This window comes from Bos indicus x Bos taurus, chromosome 3, assembly GCF_003369695.1.
Source record: "Bos indicus x Bos taurus breed Angus x Brahman F1 hybrid chromosome 3, Bos_hybrid_MaternalHap_v2.0, whole genome shotgun sequence".
NCBI classification, from domain to species: domain Eukaryota; kingdom Metazoa; phylum Chordata; class Mammalia; order Artiodactyla; family Bovidae; genus Bos; species Bos indicus x Bos taurus.
In genome coordinates, this window is record NC_040078.1 from 15,272,646 (window position 1) to 15,290,117 (window position 17,472).

General features: G+C 36.9%; 1 protein-coding gene across 8 annotated transcripts in view; it reads left to right on the forward strand.

The window, feature by feature from the left end:
• Positions 1-17,472, forward strand: part of ASH1L (ASH1 like histone lysine methyltransferase) — a 208,003-nt gene that overhangs the window by 179,740 nt on the left and 10,791 nt on the right. For all 8 annotated transcript variants that reach the window (XM_027530939.1, XM_027530921.1, XM_027530906.1 and 5 more), the window contains 8 exons: positions 6,328-6,436; positions 6,872-7,036; positions 7,199-7,293; positions 8,904-9,061; positions 12,900-13,052; positions 14,969-15,023; positions 15,106-15,238; positions 16,416-16,664. In XM_027530939.1, the coding sequence (XP_027386740.1) occupies positions 6,328-6,436; positions 6,872-7,036; positions 7,199-7,293; positions 8,904-9,061; positions 12,900-13,052; positions 14,969-15,023; positions 15,106-15,238; positions 16,416-16,664 (1,117 nt within the window). The remainder of the gene's footprint in view (positions 1-6,327; positions 6,437-6,871; positions 7,037-7,198; positions 7,294-8,903; positions 9,062-12,899; positions 13,053-14,968; positions 15,024-15,105; positions 15,239-16,415; positions 16,665-17,472) is intronic.

Genomic DNA, 17,472 nt, shown 5'->3' on the forward strand with positions numbered 1-17,472 from the left:
AGCATCAGTCCTTCCAAAGAACACCCAGGGCTGATCTCCTTTAGAATAGACTGGTTGGATCTCCTTGCAGTCCAAGGGACTCTCAAGAGTCTTCTCCAACACCACAGTTCAAAAGCATCAATTCTTCGGCGCTCAGCTTTCTTCACAGTCCAACTCTCACATCCATACATGACCACTGCAAAAACCATAGCCTTGACTAGACGGACCTTTGTTAGCAAAGTAATGTCTCTGCTTTAAAATATGCTGTCTAGGTTGGTCGTAACTTTCCTTCCAAGGAGTAAGCGTCTTTTAATTTCATGGCTACATGTAATTTCATCACCATCTACAGTGATTTTGTAGCCCAAAAAATAAAATCTGACACTCTTTTCACCGTTTCCCCATGTATTTCCCATGAAGTGGTGGGACCAGATGCCATGATCTTCGTTTTCTGAATGTTGAGCTTTAAGCCAACTTTTTCACTCTCCACTTTCACTTTCATCAAGAGGCTTTTTAGTTCCTCTTCACTTTCTGCCATAAGGGTGGTGTCATCTGCATATCTGAGGTTATTGATATTTCTCCTGGCAATCTTGATTCCAGCTTGTGCTTCTTCCAGCCCAGCGTTTCTCATGATGTACTCTGCAGAGAAGTTAAATAAGCAGGGTGACAATATACAGCCTTGACGTACTCCTTTTTCTATTTGGAACCAGTCTGTTGCTCCATGTCCAGTTCTAACTGTTGCTTCCTGACCTGCATATAGGTTTCTCAAGAGGCAGATCAGGTGGTCTGGTATTCCCATCTCTTGAAGAATTTTCCACAGTTTATTGTGATCCACACACATTATGCTAGATGAAATAATCCAGTCACAAAAAGACAAATACTACTGTGTGATTCCACTTACATGAGATGTTTAAAAGTAGTTAGAATCATAGAGACCATAGAGTAGTGGTTGTCTGAGGCTGGAGGAAGGAGAGTTTGAAAGTTATTGTTTAATAGGGATAGAGTCCATTTTACAGGACAAAAAGAGATGGAATTGCATGGTGGAGTTGACTACACAACATGAATTTTCTTTTTTGTTTCCTTTTTCTTCTTCTTTTGGCCACACCTCACAGTATGTGAGACTTTAGTTAGCTGATCAGGAATTGAACCTGTGCCCCCTGCAGTGGAAGCACTAGACCACTAATGAAGTCCAATGTGGATGTTTTTAATACCTCTGAACTGTACATTTTTAAGTGGTTAAGGTTATAAACTTTGTTACATGTGTTTTAACACAGTTAAAGAAAAATAGGCTCATGAACAACATTCCGTAAGAGTGTCCACTGTCACCACTTCTCTTCCACTTCATTAAACATTAGAATAAACAATGAAAGTTTGTAGGACATCAGTACTGAAGACCACTAAACATTATTGGGAAAAAAGACCACCTAAATTAACGGAGAAATACACCATGTTTATGGATTATAAATCTCAATATTTTTGAGATGTCAGTTCTTACCAGATCTATAAATTCAAATTCAATTTTTATGGAAATTGACAGGCTGATTCCAAAACATACATCTAATTGTGAAGGACCTTAAAAAGGTAAGATGATCTTGAAGAAAAAAATTTAAGGACTTAAACTACTAATTTCAAGACTTACTGTAGAGGTACAGTAATTAAAAGAGTAGGTGTTTGCTTGGGCTAGATTAATAGACAAATGGAATAGCATAGGGGGCTTCCTAGGTGGCTTAGTGGTAAAGAATTCATCTGCCAGTGCAGTAGATGCAAGAGACACAGGTTTAATCCCTGGGTCAGGAAGACTCCCTGGAGGAAGAAATGTCAACCCACTCCAATATTCTTGCCTGCAAAATCCCATAAACAGAGGAGCTTGGTGGGCTACAATCCATAGGGTCACAAAGAGTCAGACATGACTGAGTGCACACAGCAGCAGCAGGAATAGAGTCCAGATAAAGACATATAAATGTACTGTCACCTGATTTTATGACTTAGGTTCCACTGCAAGTCAGTTAGGAAAGGATGGCTTTTTAATAAGTGGTTCTGAGTCATAGGCTCCTGCGTCAATACACACACAAAAATTAAGATGACTCTTAGACCTAAATATCACCACTGAAGCAATCATGTTTCTATAGGCAACATGGGAGAATATTTATTAAATTTACTTTTTATTGAAGTATAATTGAATTACAATGTTGTGTTAATTACTGCTGTACAGCTTAGTGACTCAGTTATACATATTTTTTTTTTCTTTTCCATTATGGTTTATCACAGGATATCGAATATAGTTCCCTGTGCTATATAGTTAGGACCTTGTTGTTCATCCATTCTATATATATCAGTTTGTATCTCCTAGTCCCAAACTCTCAATCCAGTCCTTTTTACTCCCCTCTCCCTTGGCAACTGCCAGGCTGTTCTCTATGTCCCTGATTCTGTTTCTGTTGCATAGGTAGATTCATTTGTGTTGTGTTTTAGATTCCATATATAGGTGATATCATATGGTATTTGTCTTTCTCTTTCTGACTTTCACTTGGTATGATAACCTCTGGTTGCACCCATGTTGCTGCAGATGGCATTATTTCATTCTTTTTTAGGGCTGAATAGTATTCCAGTGTGTGTGTGTATGTGTGTGTGTGTGTATACACTACATCTTCTTTATCCATTTATCCATGGACATTTAGGTTGCTTCCATGTTTTGGTTATTGTGGATAGTGGTGCTATGAACATAGGGCTATATGTATCTTTTTGAATTATAGTTTTGTCTGGATATATGCCCAGAATTGGGATTACTTAATCATGTGGTAATTCTATTTTTAGTTTTCAGAGGAACCTCCATACTGTTTTCCATAGTGGCTTCACCAACTTACATTCCCACCAACAGTGTAGGAGGGTTCCCTTTTCACATGGGAGAATATTTTCATATACTTGGGATAGATAAAATTATCTTAAACAGGATATAAATAGCACTAAAGATAAAAGAACTGATAAAATTAACGATTTCTAGTCATCCAAAGGAAACTTTGAGTGTAAAAGCACACCATACACTGAGAAAGGAGTATTTACAATGTGTTTATCTGACAAAGAACTTACTTCTGGATGAAATTTGGATGAAATTCTGGATGAAATAAAGACAATACAATTTATAAAAAAGGTAATAGACATGTCAGAATATAAAAGTGGTCAGTAATCAAAAGGTGCTTAATATTTTAGTCATCAGAGAGAAATATTTATTAAGCCATATTAAAATTCAAAGTGTTAACAAGGATTTAACACAATGTGAGTGGTCTGTTGTGTTACTGCTAGTGGAACTGTAAATTGGTATGACAACTTACAAAAGATGTTTGTACCTACCAAAGCTAATAAACACATCTAGTAAACTAGCAACCCTACTCATAAGTGTATCCCCAACATAAATGAGTGTTTATATTCAAAAGACAGGTGCAAAAAAATAAAGACATGTGCAGGAATGTCCACAGAAATTTTTTTATAAGGCTGTGCCACACAGCTTGTGGGATCTCAGTTCCCTGACCAAAGATTAAACCCAGGCCATAGCAGTGAAAGCCCAGAATCCTAACTGCTAGGCAACCAGGGAATTTCCCAGAAAAATTTTTTTTTATAATAATAGCTCAAAACTGAATATAGTCCATTGTTTATCAGCATTAAAATAGATCAGTAAATTTTGCTAAATTCATATAATGGAATACTACACAGCAGTATAAAGGTATATTATAATAGAGGGCAACATTGAGTCAAAGAAGGTAGGCATATAATTGTACATAAAACTATATATTCTGTATGATTCTATAATCTCTATGGGGATAGAGATTAGAATGGTGGCAATTCTTTGGGGGAGGGTACTGACTGGGAACGAGGTTACACAAGTGTAGAGATACATAGAATTCAACAAACTATACATTTAAAATTTTGTATTCTGTGTAAGTTATGCCTCCCTCCCATGTTTTTAATATAATATATTTTAGTATAGGATCAAATTTTAAATGTTATGGTATGGAACAAGGGTCAGCACTCTTGGAATGTGGTGGTGTGCCAATAAAAATTTAGAAAGACCTGGGGGAATTTGTCTGCCTCCATAGTTTCCCAGCCACTGGCATAGACTAAAATAAATGGGACCTAATCAAATGTAAAGCTCTTGCACAGCAAAGGAAAGCATAAACAAAACAAAAAGACAACCTAGAAACTGAGAGAAAATATTTGCAAATGATGCAACCACCAAGGGCTTCATTTCCAAAATATACACACAGCTCTTATAACTCAATTACAAACAAAAAAAATCAGTTGGGCAGAAGAACTAGACATTACTCCAAAGAAGATGTACAGATGACCAAGCATTTGAAAAGATGCTCAACATTGCTAATTGTTGAAGAAATGCAAATCAAAACTACCAACAAGGTATCACCTCACACTGGTCAGAATGGCCATCATTAAAAGGTCTACCAGTATCAAATGCTGGAGAGGGTGTGGAGAAAAGGAACCCCTCTTATACTGTTGGTAGAAATGTAAATTGATGCAGCCACTATGGAAAACAAGATGGAGATTCTTAATAAACTAAAAGTAGAGTTGCCATATGATCCAGCAGTCCCACTCCTGGGCATATACCTAGAGAAAACACTTAATTCAAAAATGTATGCACCTTAATGTTCTTAACAGCATTATTTACAGTAACTAAGACATGGAAGCCATCTAAGTGTCCATCAAGAGATCAGTGGAATTTGCAGGGCGGCAGTGGAGACACAGGTACAGAGAACAGGTTTGTGGACCCAGCAGGGGAAGAGGAGGGTAGGACGAATGGAGAAAGTGGCATGGAAATATATACACCACCATATGTAAGATAGATAGCTAGTGGGAATATGCTGTATGACTCATGGAGTTCAAACCAGTGCTGTGACAACCTAGAGTTGTGGGATGGGGTAGGAGGGAGGTTTAAGAGGGAGGGGACATTTAAAGATGAATGAATAAAGATGTGTCTATATGTATGCTGTGTGTGTGTGTGTGTGTGTGTGTGTGTGTGTGTGTACACGGACATAAAAAAGAATGAAATAATGCCATTTGCAGCAACATGGATGGACTTAGAGATTATAATACTAAGTGAGGAAGTCAGAGAAAGAAAAATACCACATGATATCACTTATATGTGGAATCTGGGCTTCCCTGATGGCCTAGATGGTAAAGAATCTGCCTGCAATGCAGGAGACTGGGTTTGATCCCTGGGTCAGGAAGATCCCCTAGTGAAGGGAATGGCAACCCATTTTAGTATTCTCATCTGGAGAATTCCATGGACAGAGGAGCCTGGCGGGTTACAGTCCATGGAGTCGCAGAGTCGGATACTACTGAGCGACTTACACCTTCACTTACGTATGTGGCATCTAAAATGTACAAATGAACTTATTTATAAAACAGAAACAGACCCACAGGCATAGAGAATCTTAAAATTTTCAAAGAGGATAGGGATGGGGAAGGATAGATTAGGATTTAAGGATTTGCAGATATAAACTACTATATATAAAATAGATAAACAGGGCTTCCCTGGTGGCTCACTGGTAAAGAATCTGCCTGCCAATGTAGGAGGTAGGGTTTCATTTCTGATTCAGAAAGATCCCACTTGCCATGGAGCAGCTAAGCCTGAGAGACACAACTGCTGAAGCCCACACACCCTAGAGCCTTACTTCACAATAAGATGTGCCACTGCAATGAGAAGCCCTCTTGCCACAACCTCTGCTCACCACAACTAGAAAAAAGCCTGTGCAGCAACAAAGACCCAGCAGAGCCAGAAATAATTAAACAATAAAATCCTACTGTATAGTACAGGGAACTGTATTCCGTATCCTGTGATAAACTATAATGGAAAAGAATATGAGAAAAAGCACTCAGTAAACGTTAGCTAAAATTATATGTTACTCTGTAAAGCATCTAGAACAGTACATGATACCTTATTAATAAAGTAGATAAAATAGAACAAAAGAGACACTTGCGTACAGGTTAGAAAGGTGGAGATCAGTAGAAACTAGAAGATTTTTATCCATAGGAAATAATTGTAATTTGTTTAGTAAGTAAACTAATGCCCTATGTTAAAAGGACTTCGAATACCAAGCAAGAAAAGTTTGACCTTTGACAGCAGAAAGCATGTTTTCCAGAAAACTAGTTTAGGACTATTAATCTGTCAGTATTATACAGACCGGATAGAAGAAGAAAGAGATTAAAGATGGAGTGACTGGCCAGGAAACTTGAATGATTGGATACAGAAACAGAGGCAAATTTGAAATCAGTATACCAACCTTTCTGGTTCTCAGGCATGGTATTATGAACCTCTGCCTTTAACTCTTGTCCCTTTCTCTATAGGTCTGTTAATGGAGTGTACCGGATTGGACTATATGCTCTTAAAGATATGCCAGCTGGTACTGAACTCACTTATGATTACAACTTTCATTCCTTCAACGTTGAAAAACAGGTAAGAATGATAAATTCAAGAGGGAGTTTGAACTTTATAATAGTACTCTATATTAACATGAGCCTTCGGTGAACATTACTGATTCGTAGCCACTAAAATACATTGGAAAAGATTCACTCTTTGTTCCACTTATCTAGGATACATATGTCACAGTTATTCTTTCAGAACTCTGTAGAAGAGACTGTTCAATTATTTTTTGTCTCCAGTCAGTTCTTAATTTTTCTCATGAAGTTTTTCCAAAATTTAATCTTTCCTTTCTACTACAGTGGAAACCATTTATATTCATTTTACTCACAATGAGACAATGAGTTATGTTCCTCTGTATGAAAATTTCTTGATTCAAACCTATTATTGGGTGTCCAGATACTCAGGCATTCTGTTTAAACTTTTAGATTAGACTTCAGACTAAAAACGTTATTCTCTTTCCCTTCAAAGCAACTGTGTAAGTGCGGCTTTGAGAAATGTCGAGGAATCATTGGGGGCAAGAGTCAACGCATGAATGGACTCACCAGCAACAAAAGTAGCCAACCAGTGACCTCACATAAAAAGTCTGGACGGTCAAAAGAGAAAAGGAAGTCTAAGCACAAGCTGAAGAAAAGGGTAAATAATAATCTCATGGTTTTCTCCAAATATCTGCATATAGGCAATTAATGAAATAAGGGATGTACCAGAGGGTGGCATCTTTAGAGTGGTTTTTGTATTCTTTGAGGTGATTTATGATTTATCTTATTTTTCCTGCAATCTAATCCATCTGTTTGTTAGAGAGGCCACCTCTCTGAGGAACCCAGTGAAAACATCAACACTCCAACAAGGTTGACCCCTCAATTACAAATGAAGCCAATGTCCAATCGGGAGAGGTAAAAAGAAAATTTTCTTATCTGCACTCTTTAAATTACGTGACTTGCTTGACAGTTTAAAAATTATTAAACATGTATATAGTTGAGACATTTGTTTTTTGCAGGAAGACTTTAAACAAGCATTCAGGGGTGAACTTGGGTGGAGGAAAGAACTTATTTCTAACTGAAATTTAACTTTTTATTAAAATGCGACTGTAGGCCAAAGAAAAAAATGTGTGTGTGTGTGTGTATGAGTTTGTCACCAATATTTACAGTTTTGTATGTGTTATAGATATCTCAAAATATCATTCACAAAAAAAAAAAAAAATATCATTCACATTCATCTCTACCTTAAAATTACTGTGGTTATTAAACCCACCACTAGATCTTGTCATGTGTTAAAAATTAATGTTCATTTCTATATCACAACTTCAGGGTTTTTGTTTAATATTCTGCAAACTGTATCTTAGTTTATTCAGTTTGCTTTTAATCCTATATACTAAAAGTTACTTAAAATTTTAAATACTTTTAGTTAACATTGTTGAGAGGAGGATTACATGTGCTTCACCAGACTGCCAAGGAATGCATGGCACAGAAGAGATTAAGAATCCCTGTTTTGTTGATAAATTAACAGAGCAATAAAAAGAATCTTTAGTAGTCATCTTTGCTTTTCCCTATATTGAGATATTTGTCCATGTCTGAAGTAAGAGAAGTAAATATGTATGTCCTATTTTTCAAATTGTCTTAGGACGTTTCCTGCATCTTCCCTGACTATGTATTCCAGTATCTTAGCAAGTTCATCCTTATCTGTAACTTTACCATGATTTTAGCCCCTTTCATCCTATTTTCACTTTGAATCATAGAAATTTTACATTTCAGTAAAAGAAGGAAGTCCAGTGGTCTCTTCTTTGGCTGCATAGCAGCTGAGGTTGCTTTTTAAAACTCCTTATGCCCAGGCCACACTTCAAACCACTTACATCAGAATTTTCAGAAGTGGAACCCATGTATCAATAGTTTGTACAACTCCCCAAGTGATCTCAATGTGCAGCTAAAGTCACAAACTATAATTAGTCTAGCCTCCCTTTACTGAGGCCCATAGTTTGAGACTTAAGGTCCCATCTGTTTACATGTTTGTTAGAGTGAAAATCAAATTATGGAATCATCAAAATTGTGTAGGATTAATCAAGATGCATATAATTCATTTAAGTTTAGAGATCCATGCAGTAGCACTGTACCTGATATCTTAAATATCTTTACCTACATCTGACAGTCCAGTTCTCCTTGTTACAGCTGACCCTAAACCTATACTTGATCTTGGCAAATTCCTTTAGAATTCTACAAATACTGCATAAAGCTGTACGTTCAAGTCAACATGCTTCAGTTGCCAAAATTGTTGCAGCTTTTAGGTGGTATTTGTCAGATATTTGTAAATATTAGAGAGAAATGTTTTGTGTTATGTGAAAAAAATCAAGATGCAAAACTGAATAATGTTTCTCCATATGTAGTTCTCTTTAAAATAACTGGTTTCACTGATAAACATTTATATCATCATACCAGTGGCTTAGAGTAAACATGTAGTTAATGTTCATTGGATGGATGAATAAAGGAGCTCCTTTCTTCCTTCTTTATAGAAACTTTGTATTAAAGCATCATGTGTTCCTGGTCCGAAACTGGGAGAAGATTCGGCAGAAACAGGAGGAAGTAAAGCACACCAGTGATAATATTCATTCAGCATCATTATATACCCGTTGGAATGGCATCTGCCGAGATGATGGGAACATCAAGTCTGGTAAGGACCAGGAGACGTTCTTGTTAGTTTACAGGTATCAGCCCACCATAACCTATCCATCCCAGCACTAAACTTCTTTATCTCTACTCTAAGGAATAGGAAGAAACCCCCTTCCATCAGCCTTCCAGACATCACCTACAGTCTTATAATTACTAGATATAGTGGATCTTTTGTGTTTAGGATCCTTTCCTACCTAGAAAATAACTTGCAGACAGGATAAACAGTGATGCCAAATGCAGGAGAAAATTACATTAGTGTTAATTTCAATACTTTGTTCTCCTCCACATTGAGATCAGCATTATACAGAGATGTTCAGATTTTCTTTTTCTGACTTTCATGAGTGAATAATGTACCAGTACTCCAGAGTTCAGATCTGATATCCAGAACAGACCTTAAGAAGAAAATTTTACATATCCAAGCATCCTTTATAACTGAAAATTAAGAATTAAAAGCTCATGCTTTTTTTTTTTCACACCACCCTTCAGCTTGAGGGGTCTTAGTTCCCCAACCGAACAGGGATCAAACCTCATGCCTTCCTCAGTGAAAGCACAGAGTCCCAACCACTGGATCACAATGGAATTGCCCTCATACTGTTCATTTACTCTTTATTTCCCTCATAAGGAAGCAAGAAGTTCCCTGGTGGTCCAATGGTTAGGACTTGGTGTTTTCACTGCCAGGGCCCAGGTTTAATCCAAGTTCAGAGAACTAAGATCCTGCAAGCAGCACAAGATACCAGGGGAAAAAAAGTAGAAGCAGTCTGCATGGTGTATAAGGCAACATGTTGAGTAGGGACTAGATCGATTTAGAAATTTGCCCAAAATCTTATATCTTCTCAGTGATTTGATTGGCATAAATTCTGTGAACTTACTTTCCAACTAGTTCAAGTCTTCTGAAAATAACAGCAGTTATTTCCTGAGTATTATAGGTCAGGCACTGAGCTAAAACATATTAAAGGGTTATTCCATTTAATCTACACAGATTACCTCTTGAGGGAAGTACAGACATTGTACTTACTTTACTGCAGTTTGCAGAAACGGTTTTCTACAGATTAAAAGTTTTGTGGCAACCCTGTTTGGAGCAGTCTACAGTGCCATTTTTCCAAGAGCACTCTGTCCCTTTGTATCCTCACAATATTTCAAATTTTTTCAATAATTGTTACAGTGATTTGTGATTAGTGATCATTGATGTTACTATCGTAATGGTTTGGTGGCACCTCAAACTGTGAACTTAATAAATGTTGTGTGTGTTCTGACTGCTCCGGCTGGCTAGCCTTTCTCTGCTACCCTCCAGCCAACCACACCCCATCTCCTGGCTCTCTCCCTATCTTTGGGCTTCCCTAACACCTAAAATACAATAGTATTGAAATTAAGCCAACTAATAACCCTGCAGTGGGCCCTAAGTGTTCAAGTGAAAGGAAGAGTTGCACGTCTCTCACTTTAAATCAAAAGCTAGAAATTAAAAAAAAAAAAGCTGGAAATGATTAAGCTTAGTGAAGAAGGCATGCTTAAGCGAAGACATACTAAAAGCTAGGTCTCTTGCACCAGTTAGCCAAGTTGTAAATAGAAAGGAAAAGTTCTTGAAGGAAATTAAAAGTGCCACTCCAGTGAACACACAAATGATAAGAAAGTTAAACTGCCCTATCTTGGGTTTTTTGTTGTTTTTTTGTTTTTATTTTTTTATTGATGGATAATTGCTTTACAGAATTTTGTGCTCTTTTTTTTTTTTTTTTTTTTTTTTTGTGCTCTGTTTTTGATATGGAGAAAGTTTGAGTGGTCTGGATAGAAAGTCAAACCAGCCACTACATCCTCTTAAGCCAAAGCCTAATCCAGAACTGTCTTCAGTTCTGTGAAGGCCTAGAGATGTGATGAAGCTGCAGAAGAAAAGACTGAAGCTAGCAGAGGTTAGTTCATGAGGTTTAAGGAAAACTCTCTATAACATCAAAGTATAAGGTGAAGCATCCAATTCTGATGTAGAAGCTACAGAAAGTTATCCAGAAGATATGGCTAAGATCATTAACGAAGGTGGCTACACTAAACAACAGATTTTCTGTGTAGATGAAATACCCTAATACTGAAAGATGCCATCTACTCTGCCTTTGCTCTTTTAAAGAAATGAAGTGAAAGTTGCTTAGTCGTGTCCGACTCTTTGTGACCCCACGGACTGTAGTCTATGGAATTCTCTAGGCCAGAATATTGGAGTGGGTAGCCTTTCCCTTCTCCAGGGGATCTTCCCAACCCAGGGATCAAACCCAGGTCTCCCACATTGCAGGTGGATTCTTTACCAGCTGAGCCACAACAGAATCTAGATAATAGCACATCTGTTACAAAGTGGTTTACTGAATATTTTAAGCCCTCAGTTGAGACCTACTACTCAAGAAAAATTATTTCCTTTCAAAATACCACTGCTCATTGACAATGTACCTAATCACCCAAGAGCTCTGATGGAGGTGTGCAATGAGATTAATACTGTTTTCATGCCTACTGGTACAACATCCACTCTGCAGCCTGTGGATTGAGCAGTAATTTCCCTATTCAAGTTTTATCATCTAAGAAATAACATTTCATAAGGCTACAGCTGCACAGATACTGAACTTCTGATGTATCTGGGCAAAGAAAATTGAAAACTTGGAAAAGATTGTAGAGCCCATTAAGAATATTCATGGTTCACAGGAAGAGGTCAAAATATCAACATTAATAGGAGTTTGGAAGTCATGTCCAAACCTCATGGATGATTTTGAGGGGATCAAGACTTCATTGTAGGAAGTAAACTGCAGATGTGGTAGAAACAGCAAGAGAACTAGAATTAGAAGGGGGACCTGAAGGTGTGACTGAACTGCTGCAATATTGTGGTAAAAAAGAAAGTGACTTTTTGAGATGGAATCTACTCCTGGTGAAGATGCTGTGAAGATTTTGCTGAAATGGCCCAAAGGATTTAGAATATTACATAAACTTAGTTACTAAGTCAGGGGCAGCAACAGTGTTTGAAAAGGTTGACTCCAATTTTGAAGTAAGTTCTATGGATAAAATGATAACAAAGAGCATTGCATGAAGAAAAAAGAGTATTGCATACTGCAGAGAAATCGTTTATAAAAGAAAGAGTCAAAGATGTGGCAAACTACACTGCTGTCTTATCTTCAGAAATTGCCTCACCCAACCCATCCTTCAGTAGCCACCACCCTGCTCAGTCAGCAGCTATCAATATCAAGTCAAGACCCTCCACTAGCAAAAAGATATAACTTGCTGAAGACTCAGATAATGTTTAGCATTTTTTGGCAATAAAGTATTTTTTAATTAAGGTATATAAGTTGGTTTTTTAGGCATAATGCTATTGCACACTTAATAGACTACAGTATAGTGTAAAGATTTTTTTCACATGCATTGGGAAACCAAAATCTCTGTGTGACTCTCTTTTTTGCAGTATTTACATTATTGTAGTGTTCTGTAACAAAATCTGCAGTATCTCTGAAGTGCCTGTACTACCACTCTTCGCATTTTATAGTTGAGAAGCTAAGACACAGAGTTTAAGTATCTTTCCCCAAATCAGACAGTAGTGAGGCCAGAATTCAAAAGCAGACACAAATATCTGAAACCCAGACTTGGAACTAGTATACTCTGTTGCAGCTGGCCATTAGTAAGGTCCCTCTAAATTGTAGGATTTATCTCTCTAGTAAACCCAGTGTTTTCTTATTTTTTTTAAGGAGGAAAGAAAAAACTCCATAACCACTAATCTGCTTAGTCACTTCAAGAAAAATAGAGAAAATAGCAGGAATCCATTACAGAAGAGAAAGCCACATAGAGCTCCTCTTTTCCTGAAACTAATTTTTACTCTGTCCTTCCAGATGTCTTCATGACCCAGTTCTCTGCCCTGCAGACTGCTCGATCTGTTCGAACAAGACGGTTAGCAGCAGCAGAGGAAAACATTGAAGTAGCTCGGGCAGCTCGCCTAGCCCAGATCTTCAAAGAGATCTGTGATGGCATAATCTCTTATAAAGGTACCCCAAATTCTTTCTCCTCAGCTTTTTAAAAAAATTATATCACTTTGTTCACCTGAGGTATCCAAGACCAGGAACGCATAACAATTTAGGACTGTGATTTTAGGTGGTTTACTTAGTTCTTCATTTGTCAGAGTATAGAATTATAGGACTAATTACAGTCTTCAGGAATTGTTGTCTCTGAATCCTTAGCTGTTTAGGTTAATTTTTTGTATTTATTGGAATGTTATCATAGTTAAGCACTATATTTAAAAATCACATATTTTAGCTGTAGGATAGAAGTAGGTCTTTGTCTTGAATATAATTTTCCTGAATGAGGCAGTGAGTTAGCAATTTAAGAAAAAAGTATTAAAAACGTATGACATCGGTGGTTCTTATCTGTTGATTGACAGATATCTTTGAGAATAAAGTTGTGGACTCTTACCCCAGAAAAATATTATATACCTAATTTTGCATATATTTTAGAGGGTTCACAGGCCCTTTCTACATTAAGGAAAAGGATATAAAGTTACAAGTAAATTACTTTTGAAGCATTTTCATGCAAACATTTACCCCACTTTTCCTTTTCTAAAATACATCTTTTGGATTTGTGTTAAGGGTAAGGGTGGAGAAGGGGAGAGTTTTTCGATTTAGGTCCGTAGTTTGGTAATGCACATGACTTTTTCTAACCACGAAATTTGTAGATATTTAAAATTAGAAATTTTAACAAATAATTGCTGTTTTTGCCTTCAAATTTTTTTCTGTTTTTTTTTTATAATTGAAGTATAATTGATGTACAATATTATGTAAGTTACAGATGCACAGTATAGAGATTCATAATTTTTAGAGGTTATAATCCATTTATAGTTATAGAATATTGGCTATATTCTTGTGTTGTACAATATATCCTTGTTGCTTACTTTGTACATAATATTTTGTACGTTCTTAACCTGCTACCCCTCTATTACCCCTCCCTCATTCGCTCTCCCTACTGGTAATCACTAATGTATTCTCTATTATCTCTCAGTCTTTTGTTGTTGTCCTTGTTAAAATCCGCCTTCAACTTTTGCTTCCTTCCTTTCCCTAAATTCTGAGGAATTTGATTTTCTTTCTCTCTTCTTTCTCTACTATTTATCTTCATATTTTAGTGGTTTTTTGCCATTTGTTAACCTCAGCATAGAGGAAGGGCCAGACCAACCTATCCTAATATGTAAAGTTTTGTGACACCTGTTCCGTTTACACTCCCTAAAGATCACACTCTGTGTTCTCAACCAGCCCTATCTGATCTAATATGAAATTGAAGTAGATGTATCTGTATGTCATTATATTCTAGGCATGAAACAGTAGGCTTTTTCTCTCTGTGTAATGAGTTATTAGAAAGTAAGAGAGCAAGTGAGAAGCAGCCCCACAACATGAATTTTATTTTTGTAATACAGACCAACTGTTGCAAGAAGATGGATTCCAGAAAATATTTACAGTACTGAATTATTCATTATCTGGAATCAAGTTGAATCCAAACCAACAGAGTACTATTAACTGTGGGCAAATAGTAAGAACTGGAAAACATTTTTTGAATGTAGTTGAGTAGGAATTTGCCTTAAGCATACTAGCTGCTACGTTAAGTTCCCATATCTCATTTTTCTTAGGAAGTTTTCATTACCCAGCTAATGCTGTTTTACATTTCAAGTGTATACATACATATACACACACACACTGTATCTTTCATATTTCAGGTAATCCTGAATGTATCTTCTGATCTCTGCCTTTAATTACCCACATTTCTGAAAAGTCTTTTCATTTTTCACTGATCTCAAAAAAAAAACATATTTTTTTTTCCCCTAACTTTAAATTTTGGGGATTCTGCTTTTTCAGTTAGGAGTTAATACTTGTCTCCCTGTAGAGTCAGTCTGTCTACTAAACCTTGCATTTTTTTGCAGATTCTTCCCGACAATCACTAGCAGCACCACTTTTGAACCTACCCCCAAAGAAAAAGTAAGTTTACATATGTGGGAATCATCCGAGTTTTAGAAAGGTCCTAAGTGTACCAGATTGACACCCTGGCTTTATGTTACAGGAATGCTGATTATTATGAGAAGATCTCTGATCCCCTAGATCTTTCCACCATAGAGAAGCAGATCCTCATTGGTTATTATAAGACAGTGGAGGCTTTTGATGCTGACATGCTCAAGGTCTTTCGGAATGCAGAGGTATTTTTCACTGACTTCAAACAGATTTAAGAAGTTTGTTCTGAAGAGGTCTATTGTAGAAGTTTAAGATGTTTACCTTCTTCTCCTAGCATCCTTCATATTTCTGGTTAAGAAAGGCAGCAGTTTTTATTGTGTACCCTTAGGGTAAATCGTGCTTACTTGAAGTGCCTTGCTGTGTGCCTGCTAAGTCACTTCAGTCTTGTCTGACTCTTTGCAACCCCATGAACTGTAGCCCACCAGGCTCCTCCGTCCACAGGATTCCCTAGGCAAGAATACTGCAGTGGGTTGCCATAGGGTTATAGTTTTCTAAATATTGGAGATATAATAAATGGAGATAATAATACGACTAGAATGAAAGGTTAAATCATACTCCCAAAACAATTTTTGTAGAAACTTAGTTTCGTGTTGAACCTTTACATTTATGTAGTAGACATTTTGCTACATTTAAGTCGTATCTGTAGGCTCTACTCAATAATTATATGTGAAATACACAGAAACATGTATAGGCAAATAAATACATATCTTAAGGATGAATCGGCATATAGTACACTAATATATTGTAGAATAGGTGAAGCTCATTGGGGAGAGGTGGGCTTGAATTGATACAAAGAAGATGTAGAATATTGTATGATACATAGAGGATATTTTTCAGTGATTTTGAAATACCTTGGAGAGATGTTTGAAGGTCAAAAGAGACTACAAGATGACAGAGGAATTGAGACTAAAGACAAGAAATGTGAGAAAAACAGACAGATGGGAGAAGAATTGGAGCAGTCTTGAATTGTTACATGCTTTCTCCTGAACCCAGCTTCCAAATATATTTAGACTTATAGCTTTGTGTCCCTAGTATCTATAAAACAGAGGTAAACGGAGAGATTCTCCACATTATTCTTGTGGTACTTAATCATGTTCCATGGTCTCTGTGTTTTTTATCCTTGTGGACAGTAAAGTCTGTGACAGGAGTTGAATGTCAGAGTGATAGAGCAAATGGGAAAATTACCATGCAGATTCTAATTTTAATTCATTTTAGTTAAATTTAAGTTGTTTTCAATTATCTGGCCCCTATATTTGATGGTATTAAAAATGTATTAACCAAATGGGAAGATAAAGAAAATCCTGCCACCTCTTCAGGTATATTTTTAAGCCAAACATAATATCTTTCTCCTGCTTTCTTCAGAAGTACTACGGGCGTAAATCCCCAGTTGGAAGAGATGTTTGCCGCCTACGAAAGGCCTATTACAATGCTCGGCATGAGGCATCAGCCCAAATTGATGAGATTGTGGGAGAGACAGCAAGTGAGGCAGACAGCAGTGAGACCTCAGTCTCAGAGAAGGAGAATGGGCATGAGAAAGACGATGATGTTATCCGCTGTATCTGTGGCCTCTACAAGGATGAAGGCCTCATGATCCAGTGTGACAAGTGCATGGTGAGAGTCAAGAGGTGAAGCAGAGGCCTAGTCCTGATGAGTGTGGTGACTATATTCAAAGCATCAGCCCCTGCCTCTTTTGACTTCGCTTGACAAGCTATTTATGAACTTTAACTTTGCCTCAGTTTCTGTTATCCCTTACTGTTCACCATATTGTCCTTCTCCTTTTTTATCTCTCTCTTTTGTTTTTTCCTCCCATTTTTTCTACCTCCTGTTCTTTGCACCTGCTTTCCACTGCACACTTCTCATGTAATCTGGATCAAGAAGAATGATAATATTTAAGGCAGTGCTTTACCGGAAAAACACTAGGGGTACTACACTCAACATAGCATTAATGTAGATGGAATTCGATATATAGAGCTCCTGATGAAGGAGTCAAGGCCTGGATTTGAGCCCTAGTATCTCCATTTGATACATCTGAACTCATTACCTTATGTAAAATGGAACTATGAGTAACACATAGGATTGTTAGAATATAATTAGGTAAGGTTAAATAAAAACATTTTGTAACTATAAAGCTTTCCATAGTAACCATATTATTGATGCATATTACTTTGTAAGTAATAGCTTGGTACTGTATTCGTTCATCCTTCTGTTCTTTATCTGTCTCCTTATTTTGTTTGCCCAGATCCATGTATTATAAACAGTCTATATACTTATGTTAAGATACGTCCTCATTCTTTTCTCCTACTTTACCATTTATCTCTAATTTCTTACTTACCTCCTTAACCCCTAGTTCCTGTTTTACTTTACCCTGTCCTGTTGCTTTTCTTTGTTTTTTTGTTTTGCTTCACCTTGCAAGATCTTA